This window comes from Equus caballus, chromosome 26 (genome assembly GCF_041296265.1).
Source record: "Equus caballus isolate H_3958 breed thoroughbred chromosome 26, TB-T2T, whole genome shotgun sequence".
In the NCBI taxonomy this organism is placed as follows: Eukaryota; Metazoa; Chordata; class Mammalia; order Perissodactyla; family Equidae; genus Equus; species Equus caballus.
Window position 1 is genome coordinate 42,231,734 of NC_091709.1, and position 13,974 is coordinate 42,245,707.

General features: G+C 35.1%; 1 protein-coding gene across 1 annotated transcript in view; it reads right to left on the minus strand.

The window, feature by feature from the left end:
• The window catches only part of BRWD1 (bromodomain and WD repeat domain containing 1), a 129,565-nt gene that overhangs the window by 59,639 nt on the left and 55,952 nt on the right, over positions 1 to 13,974 (minus strand). Inside the window, exons 18-21 of the mRNA XM_023630166.2 lie at positions 13,476 to 13,661; positions 8,958 to 9,141; positions 5,089 to 5,182; positions 1,051 to 1,182 (exon numbers count right to left, since the gene is read on the minus strand). Coding sequence (XP_023485934.1) covers positions 1,051 to 1,182; positions 5,089 to 5,182; positions 8,958 to 9,141; positions 13,476 to 13,661 — 596 coding nt within the window. The remainder of the gene's footprint in view (positions 1 to 1,050; positions 1,183 to 5,088; positions 5,183 to 8,957; positions 9,142 to 13,475; positions 13,662 to 13,974) is intronic.

Genomic DNA, 13,974 nt, shown 5'->3' on the forward strand with positions numbered 1-13,974 from the left:
CAAATGTTGACAACGATGTGGAGAAACTGGAACCCTCATACATTACAGACAGGAATATAAAATAGTGCAACCACTTTGGGAAACAATGTAGCAATTCCCCAAAATGCTAAACACAGAGTTACCATATGACTCAACAAATTGACTCCTAGATACAAACACAAATGAACTGAAAACTTATATCCAAACAAAAACCCATACACAAACGTTGATAAGCAGTATTATTCCTAACAGCCAAAAATTGGAAATAAAACAAATGTCCATCAGCTGATAAGTGGATAAACAAAATGTGGTCTATTCATACAATGGTATATTGGGCAATGAAAAAGAATGAAGTTTTGATACATGCTATACGTGGGTCAGCCTTGAAAACATTATGCTAAGTGAAAAAAGCCAGTTACAAATCATATTGTATGATTTCATTGATATGAAAATGTCAGGAACAGGCAAATCCATTGAGACAGAAAGATCAGTGGCTGCCAGGGGCTGGGTGAGGTGGGAAGGTGGAGTAACAGCAAATGAGTTCTGTATAGGGTTTCTTTTTAGAGGTGATGAAAATATTCTGAAATTAAATACTGGTGATGCTGGCACAATTCCACTAATATGCTAAAACCACTGCATTGTATATCTGTATAAATAAATCTCTCAAAACAAAGCTGTTCAAAATTTTTGTTAAAATTCAAAATCTAAAATTTCATCTTAATCTCTACAGAATACTGTATTTTCCCTTAATTTCCAGGTAGATTCAAATTCAAGAATTAAGACAAATTATTTAAGATTATTTAATAGGGGCCAGCCCCGTGGCCAAGTGGTTAAGTTCGTGCATTCTGCTCCAGCAGCCCAGAGTTTTGCAGGTTCGGATCCCAGGCACTGACCTAGACCACTCATCAAGCCACGCTGAGACAGCAGCCCACATGCCACAACTAGAAGGACTCACAAATAAAATAGACAACTATGTACTGGGGGGCTTTGCGGGGAAGAAAGAAAAAGTTTTATAAAATTTTCTTAAAACAAAAAAAATTACTTCATATATTTTAAAGTTATGAAACTCACATGTCTTACAGAGCTTGAAGATTCATTCTCAGAAGATAACTCAAGCCGTCCAAGATTTCTTCTACCATAATTTGGATATTTACGTCTACATGTCCTCTGCCTAGACTGGGACATCATAACAACCGAATCAGACTGAAATATAAAGAAAACACACAGATGAAAATCAACACCTAAATAAGTACAATCTTCAACAAAACAAGCATTCTATCAAATTTCCAAAAAGATTTAAGGCAAAAAATAAAAAAGAGTAATAGTTAAAAACAAAAAGAAAGAAAATATTCTGGAGTGGATAGTATTTTTGCCATATCCTGTTAAATCAACCTCGGTCTTTTTAATTTTAAGATACTCAGAAGAAATGGCTAAATTAGGCACATCAGATCAGTGTTTTCCAAATTAAACTATAAGTTAATTGGTTTACCATGAATAAGATAATAGTAACAATAACCGAAAAAAGACATCACTTCAAAAATATGCATCTCAGAAGTGAAAATATATATTTATACATTATGATGCAGTAACCAACCTTAACGAATATATCACTGTGTGAATATACAGGTATAGAAAAACACCTGAAATAATCCTCAAACATTATCCCTAGTTATTTCCAGGTTTTTGGATGATTTGTTGTTGTCAGTACTTTTCAGTTCTTGAATTTTTTAAATATCATATTTTTAATCAAAACAAATAATCTTTAAAAATCAGCCAAAAAAACGGGTAGACTGAATTTTTTTTTAAAGAGGAGGGGTGTATGCTACTCCTCAAACACCAAAGTCATACATGAAATCAACAGATAAAGTACATCTTTCTTGAATTGATACACAAATCAATTTTTACATTAGCACCATCTGTTTGATAGCAGTGTCTTTTAACATCTCAACGTATCACTGGCTGATTTTAAAATGAATTGTGCTTTCCTTAATTTGTCAGTACTGACTTGTGTTAAAAAAACTCATACTGATGAATTTCACAACTGATAATATATAAACCCAAGTGGACCAAAACAACCACTCTGAAGAACAAGAAAATCAGTCAAAATACGTATTTTTTTAAAATATCAGTTTGAGGGCATTACACACCTAACAAGGCTATGAAGAATTACAGGACCAAGACAAGAAAAAAAGATAAACAATAAAAAGAGCTCTAGAATTTCACTCTAGGCGAGGAACCTGAAAGTTTTAGCAGGGAGCAAACAACTGACAGACTAAACTCATGAGTTAGGCCAACAAAATCGCAATTCAGAGCCTCCTATGTTTAGAACACCCCAGGCTTTGGCTGTTACCCCAAAGGGCTACAGCCTAGACCTATAGGTAAAATACAGAAGAACAGTAATTTCAAGGAACGAAAGCCCATCCTTGTTTGGATTAAGGCAACACAGGCTTGACGGTGGCCCTAGAAGCTTACCAGAAGCAAATTTAAATCTTCTCTGGGAAGAAATAACATCCTAGGCTTTGAATCTCTAACATTTAACATGTAATCAAAAACAAAGGCAACAAAAATAATGTGACTGTAAAAACTGAGAAAAATATCAACAGGGAATGGAAACAGATCCCCTCTGTTGAGGGGAGCAAGACACCAAAACAAGGAAATTACCAGACACAGGTTTTTTAAATAACTATGACTGATTTTCAAGGAATTAAAATAATGAGAACTTTAGCAGAAAACTGAAAACTCTAAAAAAGAACCAAATGAAAATTCTGAACTAAAAGATACAATAACTAAAACAAAGAACACCACAACAGGTTTAACAGCAGATTGTTAGTGTGAACTAACAAAGTGGAATACAGGTCAGAAAAAAGTTCGTAACAGCAGAAAAAAGCCTAAGAAACAAAAGGGAATCGACACTAAATGTCTAGAGTCGGCTGGGTGACACAGTGGTTAAGTGCGCACATTCTGCTTCGGCAGCCTGGGGTTCACCAGTTCAGATCCCGGGTGCAGACATGGCACCACTTGGCAAGCCATGCTGTGGCAGGCGTCCCACGTATAAGGCAGAGGAAGACTGGCGGCAGATATTAGCTCAGGGCTAATCTCCCCGGCCCCCCCACCCCCAAAAAAAACAGTAAATGTCTAATATATAGGTGACTGGAGTCTCAGAAGGAGAGAGAGAAAGTAAAGGATAGAATCATACTACGCAAACACCAGCCAAAAGAAAGCTAGCACAGCTATATTAACATAAAACAGTTTGAAGAATAAACCATTACTAGAGATAAGGGGTGAAAATTCATAATGATAAAAGTTTCAATTCAGTAGGAACATGGGAAATTCTAAATTTGTACATACCCAATGACATAGCTTCGAATTACATGAGCCAACAAGTAGAAACAGAAAAATCTAAGTAGTGAGATTTTAACACATGTCTCACCATAGGTAAGAATGCAACCATTTTGAAACCACATGCGGCATTAATTACAAAAGTTAAATATACATGTATACTATGATCCAACAATTTCACTCCAAGACATATTTCTCAAAAGAAATACATATACAGATATCAAGAGATATGCACAAAATGTTGAAAGCAGTCTGATTCTTAATATTAAAAATATGAAAATGACCCAAATGTCCTTCTAGAATAGGCTGATTAAACAGAAGTATGTTCAAGGGAATACTATACAACAATGAAAATGAATGAACTTCAACTACTCACAACATAGATAAATCTCACAAGGTCAAATGATGAAAGCCAGATACAAAAGATTACATACTGTGGGGTTCCATTCAGATCGGTGTTTCCCAACATTTTTGCATGATTGCTACCCTACAGGAAAACTTCAGACTTTTTCCTAATTCCCCCCCCATGAAATTTTAATACCACAGATATAGTATGTAAGTGTTTATGTACTATGTGTATATCTGTGCCTTGTACATAAAAAGATAAGCATAAAGCTTAGTTTTTTAATTCAATACAGGGTTAACAATAATTAAAATTTTTGAGATAAAAGTTAAATTGAAAATTTTAAAGCTCTTCACATTTAACTTTAACTATTTCTTAATTTTAATGTGATTTAATATACATGGATTGTAATGCATCACATTACATATATAAATTAGAAATTTATGAATACATACCAGCAATATAATCAAGTTTTTAAAAATCTTTCAAAACTTATTTTTCCAGCAAAAGGAAAGCAACTGAAAACACATTAATTTCTTAAAAATTTTAGTAAACTTTTAAATTTTTCACATGAGAAAATATCCTAACTATACCAAAGATACTCATTCAGCTGATCAACATTTTTTCTTCTCAGTACTCGACAACTAAGTTGAATCACTTTTAAATTAAGTAATAAGATAAAAACTATTTTTACTTAATTCTCAAAGCCCAAGTCATATACAAAAGTACTGAGCATCAAGTTTAAACAACAAGGCAGCTGATGGCAGCCAGGCATGATTAAGTAATCTCTCACAATATGACTTCAAGACTGAGTGATCAACTGAGAGAAAACTTTCCAAACACAACCACTTTTCACCACAACATTGTGGCACTAATCTTGCATACATCTTGTGTGCCTTCCATGAATTCAGTGCTAATGCCATTCATGTGATGTTCAAAAAATCCAAATAGAGAAATTAAACACTAAGGAATAAGAATTTCTTGAGTAAGGCTGAGCTTTCACAAACCATTGTAACATCTAAGATTTTCAATAAATGCATGATTTGGATAAACTTCAGGAACAAAGCTAACCAGCAGTTTTAGAAGACAGCTGGTTACCTATGGGAGAAAGGAGAGAGAGAAGTAAAACGCTTTTGATGGGCTAGTCATGTTCTGTTCTTGACCTGAGTGGTCATTAGACAATTTTCCAGAACCCTTTAGCACTGTTAGGCATTAGGCTACTTCCCTAAGTTTTCAAACTACCCTTTCCTAACAGCTGTACAACCTTATGTCTTACTATTTTAAATTCCAAACAGGAGGCTTTAAGCAAGATCTATTATTCAAGTTTGGGTGAAAGTTACTAACATTCTCACTGCTCAAAAAGAAAACTATAAATTTCAGTTTAAGTTCTAATTTGGTCATTGTTAAGAAAACAGAATTTAGGGTACCTTTTGTGAGAGCTGGAGAGTCTTCCTTTTTCTTCCAATTACATAAAGATTTCTTTCCTCTTCACCTTTCTCTATTCTGAAGTCTTCCAACTTCCTACAAATTTAAGTATCCAGTTATATTCGTTACTGAACTGATAAGTAAAGGATACACAGAGGAAAAATTAATCATTATGATTCTAGGAATCATAAGCTTATACACTTCTTAAATTAATACAGAAAACTCCTAAAGATATAACAAAACTTAGGTCAAGCTGTACTTTATGTTAGAAACATAAATAAAATCTCAGCAGCAACTAGGAGGTCCTATTTTTCATATTTAACACAGAAATACTCATTCGTTTGTACTTTGGCCCTATTAAGACCAACTCGAACAAGACCTCACATTACCTACTCAAAAGGTCCCTAGGATTTTCCAAGATTGCCAATTCCTTTCTCTAAAGAAAAAAGCAGAATCCTGTTCCAAACTTATTAAAACTGCATGTTCTATAATTTGTAGAAAACGAGAAATGTTACTAGTTCTTCTACCTATATTTCACTTATATGATACAAAAGAAAGATTATAACGTTACTGTGACCAATTTCAAAAGCAAGGGAACTTCTACTATGAGAAAAGTACTGAAGATCATTTTTCCTTCTCCAGAGTGAAGGAATTCAAGTGACTGAATGCTCTTTTTCTCCAATTAGAATACTGTTGAAAATACATAGCTTTATGTTTTGCATTCAATTTAAAACCTGCTGGACATTTCAAAACTGACATGTTGGCCATGCTCCAAGATATAACTGGACAATCAAATAAGCACAAACGCTGTAAGGGCAAAAACTGATTCTAATGAAATCGTTTTTTTCTGAAGGTTCATCTGCAGCCCACATTCAGATTACAGCGGAACATTATTCTATCCACAGGAAGTTCTGAATCAGACTCAACCCTTCAGTTGTCTATTTCACCAGCTTTATGTGTATTTAAGGAACTCGATAAGGTTTTTCACTTGCAGCCAAATGAAATTCCTAACCCATATCTGTATGCTTCTCTGTTTTGACAATGAAACACTACATACAATTCATTCACAACCGATAACAAAGCAAAGGAACACTCCAGGCTTTCATAAGTATCGTCTTCAACTGTGTGCAATTCCATGCCTAATAAGATGGTCAGCTAAGAAAAGTGATTTTGTAAAAGATCACAGAGTAGATATGCAATTCATTCATTCATTCTTTTAGAATGAATAATTTCTACTATTGTTAGGTTAAGACAAACTACATGACTGAACTCTAGCCCCTAAAAGAATTACCTCTACTGGGAAACAACATTGTGTGCTCACCTTTTTGCACAGTAGGATTATTTATCTTCTCACACTTTGACCTATCACCTAATTTTTCACAATAGATATGTACTATTTTTACAGTCAGAAAACCAATTTTTAATTTCTCTTGACCCTTATCAAATGACAGCCTAATAAACAGTTGTGTAAAATTTGCCATTCCTCCCACTACAAAGATTGTTGTCAAGGGTGCTGACCACTACTACACCACTCAGCATCCCCTTTATAAAATCTCATGTATATTTTAGAATACCACACTAGAAAGAGCTATGCCCTTCTTTAGGAAAATTATATTGTGGCAGACAGCTAGCTGTCTCCTTTTCTTCCTTAGAACAGAATCTCAATTTTTACCTAGCCTCTTTGCTGGCCTAAATAAACTGTACTACCTAGTCTCCTCTGTAGCTAAGCATGGCCGTATGACAACACTCTGGTCAATGAGTTATGAACAAAAATGTCATATGGGAGCATTAAGGCTGCTTAAATGAAGCTCCCTCAACTAAAAATGTGCTTTTTGCCTTCTGCCCCTCTTCCTTCTTCTAGTCTAAATCTCAGCCTCCCTCACAGATGCAGATGTGTGATCGCTAACATACATAAAGCCCAGCTATGTTGGACTTTGAGGTGACCTTAAGATTGGAAGCCACACTCTAAGATGGAAATGAGAAACATGGGAGCCTGAGTCCCTGATTAACTGAGGAACCATGATTCTCGCCTTAAATTATTTCCAGTCTTCCTTTATGTTAAGAGAATAAAGCCTTGTTTAAGAAACCACTCTTCAGGTCTTTCATTCTTGTTCCCTGTTTATTTCCCTTGGTTTTGAAAATGAAAAATATCCCAAAATGACACTTTCAGTTCTCATGACCATGCAACTCAGACACAATATTAAGGCTTAATTTTAGCATAACTACATACACAATGGTGATTCTGTATTTCTCATCTCAATTCCAGATTTTGCTTTTCACTGTTTTATTGTGTGCTTATAAACATTCTCAAATTCATTGTACATTATAAGTATTATCCAATATTACTCCAATCACTGAAACTCTTCTGGCTAAACACATGAAGCAAACACTTCTACAAAATTATCTTTAAGGTATTAGTTATTATAAGACACAAACATGACAGAATGCTGAAATATATTTTAGATATCAATGAAAAACAGTATTTGCTGCCTCTATTTCAGTAACTCAAAAATCAGTCTGTTACAACTCAGCAGCAAGTAACCCCCTACTGCCCAGACTATAATTATGATATACCATTTCCACTAAAAGAAAATAGGGCTGCTTAAGAGAAAAGTGATGTCAGTTCTAGGTTAAGAAATTTACAAGTTGAACCTGTAACACTTGACCATGCCTGAGAGCAGGGATGCTGTGGAATGCTACCATAGTCATTTCAAAAGGACTTAGGAGCTGGGGCTGGCCCCGTGGCCGAGTGGTTAAAGTTTGCGCGCTCCGCTGCAGGCGGCCAGTGTTTCGTTGGTTCGAATCCTGGGCACGGACATGGCACTGCTCATCAAACCACGCTGAGGCAGCGTCCCACATACCACAACTAGAAGAACCCACAACGAAGAATATACAACTATGTACCGGGGGGCTTTGGGGAGAAAAAGGAAAAAATAAAATCTTTAAAAAAAAAAAAAAAATGAAAAAGAAAAAAAAAAAAAAAAGGACTTAGGAGCTAACTTGAAGAGGCTCCTCCTGGCCAGGGATAGAACAATTTAACTATCAATAAGGAATACTAGAAATAAGCTAAATCACAGCAGTGTGATTGATACAGTGAAAAACACAACACATACAAATTGGTCATTGCTGGAGGATGAAAGGGAATAAATCTTTATTTTGAAGGTAAATAAAGCAAAATAATCCAGCCTCTATCCTGTCTTTTAAATATGAACCATACCACTAGATAATCAAATAGAAAATTTCTTTTTCACAAGTATCTACGATAATAAATGACTTCAGAGAGTTGAACTATCACTATTTTATAACCCCTAACGAATTAATGAATCTAGGCAGTGCGCATCAATGCCTGCTAGCATCACAAAGAGAATAGATACTACATGCCTTACAACAGAATTATACCACTTACAAAATAAGTCCTGCAAAAAAACTACAAATATGCCATTTGAGACAATCAGAAATTTAAACACTGATTGGGTATTTGGTTCTACTGAGGTATCGTTTGTTTTTCTAAAGTATGATAACGGCATTGTGGTTATATTTTAAGACAATTCTTTATCTTTTAGAAACAGATACTGACATGCTTTCGGACAAAATGATATTACATCTGGGATTTCTTTCAAAATAGTACTAACGGGAGAAAAATGGGTGTTTGTATAGACGAAACAAGACCAGTTCTGAAAAGATTTACCATAGTAAAAAACGTTAGAACAATTTTGACATTTTCCTACCACAATTAAAATAGATTCTAATCCATTACTAAAATACATTTATATGATTATTTACACAACTAATGGATTAGAAGATGAGTAAATAACCATATAGATATATTTTCATAGATAGAAACAATATTAATAGATATCCTAAAACAAACCTAAATATGCCTAGTGGTACCTCTGGTACAACCACTCTTCGTTTCCAAGCCTGCAGGTCACGTTCTGTAGCAATCTGACTACGTGGAGCATTCTGATGCATCTGACGAACACCTTCAACTTGTCCACTACGACGCAGACCAATATTTGGAGGGGAATGGATGTCTAAGCTTAGTCTTCTAAAACCTAGGGAAAAATGGTCAAGAAGTGATTCCAAAATAAATTTCAATCTAATGCATTTAACAGATAATCAGCATATACATTCCTCCTAATAAGACACAAACCAAAAATAAAGACCTACTGAAAAAACTTTGGAAAAAAGAATCTTAATGTGACTGAGATCAAAGTGTAGAATACAGAACAAACATTAACATAACTATTAACCTCAATTTCCATTTTTTACTAGACTTTCTGAACTCTTTTAATGTACAGGTATTTTCTATTATAATGTTATATTCACAGTCTTAAAAACCTTGTCTTCTTCAAAATTGCATACTAAAAACTGATCTTTCTCGAAAAATTAGCACTTAAGATAGACTCCTCGACCTGTAGTGGCTTTATAACAAGAGCTCTAACAAAAACATTAATTGCGACCTCAAGAGAATCTGAGCCACTAAGGCAGGCAGAGTGGGGTTTTAAAGATTCACAAAAACGCAAAGTGGGGAAATGCTGGCAGCACCTCTAGTGGAGCTGGGTGAGTGGGCGACAGGGCAATGCAGACAACAGTGAACCCTGAGCCTGCAGAGCTAATCACATGGGCACAGGAGACAAGGCAACCTCCCATGAGCCAGAAGTCACAGAGGATGGACACTAGCCTTGAGGGGAGGGAAGAAAGCCCCAAGCAAAATACTTGTTTTCTCAAAACACAGAGTAAAGGGGCTTCTGCTACTAATGCAACAGAGAAATTGGGAGCTATATACTTTCCTGCAGGAGGCTATAAAATTCCATTCCAGCTATGCCAGCTCTCTTTGCCTAGGGTAAAATCCACATGAGTAAATACAACTTCTGCATTCTTCTACATACCACACTCTGTTTACCATTCAAATGTGAACCAATTTGCATTGCACAACAGACTATATTTCACCTACTAACAACAGCACTAAATATCCCTGCTATTAATCCAAACATTTATATTAAAATATGTATCATATGTATAAAAGATATTCATTTTGTCTCTGATTTTCGGCAGTTTTACTATGATGTATTGTAGTCATCTGTTGCTACATAACAAATTGCCCCAAAAGACTGTATTATGATTACATAAAAGAATGTGCATGTTCTTGGAAGACTTAGGATGAAGCATTAAGGGATAAAAGTCACAATGTCTCCAACTCAATCTAAAAAGGTTTAGAAAAAACATACCAGAGAGAAAGAGAGACTGTATGTACACAAAAGGAGACAAATCAAATGTAGCAAAACAATGAATCTAGGTAAAGGGTATATGGGTATCTATTGTGTTATTCCTGCAACTTTACTATAGGATTTTTTTCAAAATAAAACACTGGAAGAAATAAGGTCTTATGCTATAAATTTAAGGGGAAAAAACTTTAATTCCTCATATTAGTTTTTGTTTTTTACAGTCCTAGTCCATAGGCAGCAGGAATTCACCAAAAAATTTTTAAATTCATCTGTACTTAGCTGTAAAGGTCCTTAAAGCTCAGCAAGCCCAAGGGAAAGTAACCAAGCAAAGTAGAAGAAACTCAATTTGCCAAGTCAAATAAGATTTAATGTAACTTGAAAGCTCTTCCTCCATAGACACCTAGAAATGCCTTGTAAAATATAACAAATACCCTTAAATGAATCATCGAACTGGCAAATCACCTTGGGAAACAGGAAACTAAATGAGATCATGAGCTGAAACTATGGCAGCCTGACAAAGTTGTCCAAATCAGTAATCCAAGGGTTTGAGTTTTTACGCCCACATGGAAAAGAAAAATTAGGCCTTGGGCCTGTGTCAGGCACACAGCTCTAAATGAAAAATAGCCCTCCTGCCCCCACAAGCCCTTCCCCCTCCCCAAAAAAAAAGCCTCTCAAATCCTTGCACTGCTATACCCCAAACAAAATTTTAATTCACCTATAGGCATAAGGAGATAATTAGAAAACTTGCCTACGTCTGCCTGAATCCAGATCGGGGCCGGGCGGGGGGACAACACATCTTGCCTGGGAATTCATAAACATAGCCTGTACTTCACCTCAGTTAGGGGTTCAAATTTATATTACTCATGTGGTCCAAAAACTACAAAAAGGGTAAATTAAAGTAAGAAGTGGTCCTGGCAGGGCCTGCATATCCCAATGCCATCTTCCACCAAGATTACTGTGTGTGCAGTGACTACCTGTCTTTGGGCTAGCCTGATTTTTATACCGTTTTGTTCTTTTCAGTAAAGGCAATTTGTCAGATATTTAATCCACTGTTTTATAAAACTTCTTAAAGAGACAAGATCATAGGTTAAACAAAACATTTTACTTATAAAAGGCCCTAGATTAGTGATAACCTTGGGTACCTTACAGAATCATTTGTAAAACCATTCTGGAAAGACAAGCTCTCAACTTTGGCTGTACATCATTCCCACTGACCATTTCCTCCTAAAGATAAACTCATAATCCAAACTAACACATGATGATATATAACAATATAGATTAGGCTACTCAGTGAAATTTCAATAGTAAGAAATATTTTAAACACTGTAAAATACATAACTTAGAGGGAAGAAGAAAGAGAAAATATATCCAAAAAATAGGTATTCAACTTCATTAGTGACTTTTAAAAATTTCAAATTAAGACTGCATTACCATTTGACACCCACTTGAATGGCAAATCAAGAAATCCACCAAATCCTGGAGAAGTGAATCAACAGCACCCTTTATATACTGCTGGTGGGAGTACAAAGTGTACAACCACTGGGGACAATAGATTGACATAATGTATCTATACCCAGCAATTCCACTCCTAGATTAACATTCAAGAGAAATTCTTTCAAATGTATAGAGTACCCACACAAGACTATTAACGTCATTTCTGTTCATGATTAACGTCATTTCTGTTCATGATTAGCAAAATCTCAAAGCTACCCAAAGCCCATAGAATGAATAAATAAAATCAGATATATTCATAATACATAATAGTCAAAATAAATCTGATCTAACAATGGAGCAATCTTAAAAATATAATATTATGCAAAAAGTTAAGTCCCAAATAAATACATAGAACCTAATAACCTTTTTAGAAAGTTTTAAAACAAATGCTTTTTAGTAAGACATAAGAATGTCAAACCTATATTTTTAAAAAGGCAAAGGAAGGACCAACACAAGATTTGGAACAACTGTTCTCTTGGGAGAGGGAAACTGGGGAGGACCACACAAATATATGTAGGTTATTATCATGATTTAATACAAGTAAAAGAGCACCACGTGTGAACAAATGATAAAAACCACGTCACCAACAAAGGATTGACAGACCTAATTCTGTGCACCTAGAATCCAAAACAATGAAGGATATAAAACTTAAAGCATAAGGCACTAATTTTAAAGTCAGCTTTTAAGGAGAATCAACAGAAATTCCAGACATAATAGTCACTACAAGTAAAAATCTAAAGACCAGTTACGTGGCAGACTAGATGAAAGAGATCAAGAGTGACAGGGGAGACAGATCTGAAGAAACTATCCAGAGTACAGCACTGAGTGATAAAGAGATAAGAAAGTAAACTTGGCAAGTATATTTTAAATAGCTTCCCTTTACAAATAAAAGTGTACCTTTCCCAGTTATAAATTAATTTGTTAGAAGTAGATTCCCGTGAAATGAATTATTTTACTATTAGTTGCCATTACAAAATAAAAACTGAGAGTCTACATGAAAGAAAAAACAAATTCTCCAACAGACAAGTAGAAACATTTGGCAAAAAAGAGAAGCTACTGAAAACGTGTGGCCAAGTGCCCTGTGCAGCTGTGATATGGGAGGGATTACCTCTGTGGCACTGCCGGGATTTTAGACTCTCAAAGCTTCTCTCATCTTTCACAGTCATTACTCTTTCATCGGCATAACAACCGCCAGTCTCCTCTAGATTATTTCCACTTAATGTAATTACTATTTCATTCCAGTATCAACTACTTCACCCTGAAAGTTCACTTCGAGCCTTCTGATTCAGTAAGAAATATCAGTACTTGACTCAATTCAGTTTTTTAAAAGGTAAAATGTTTACAGCAAAGGAAACCTAAAAGTGTAGTCTTCCTTTAAAGAACACTTTGCTCTCTACTCTCGTTTACTTAATATGATTTTGTAAATTCTCTTATTTTAGAGCCAAAAAGGTTTCAAGAGCCGTTCATAGTACTTGAAACTCAAACGTCCATTTGTTAATACATCAACTTTATATCTAATAAAGCTACCTCCAGACTACCGCTTGAACTGTAAAAGTACACTGCTTACTTAAAGTGTTTCACATTGCATGTACCTGACAATGACTTTACTTACTCCTCAATTTCAATCCAGTCATATTAAAGCAAAATATTTCCCATCTATTTATTACCTCTTCGAGGTGTTTCTTCCCCATTTGGAAGTCCACTTGGAATAGTATCCTGACCTGCTCCCATTCTCTGATCTTGCTGCTGCTGCAACTCTCTTATCATTCCATCAAGAACACTGGACTCTGGGCTTCGTTCACCATTATCATTGGTTTGTAAGCTTATAATTTGTTCGATTACCTCTCCATCACCTGCAAATTCAATGAATGAATATAAAATCATAATATATATATAATAAGGGGGAAAAAGCACTTTCGGTAGACTACAATTAAAATCACATTAGTAACTGTCAGAGTTCCTGCTTTTAAAAAAATAATTAAAGATATCCTATATATTCATAACTAATTAAATCAGAGAAAAGGTTCAAAACAAAACCTTTCCTTTAGAGTACTAAGTACCACAAAAACCTCCTCAACAGAGCCTCTGAAATCCCTAGAAGTGAACACATGGAAACACCTTTCAGTAGCAGCTTCATTTTGCTGTTTCATACTACCACCCTTCATT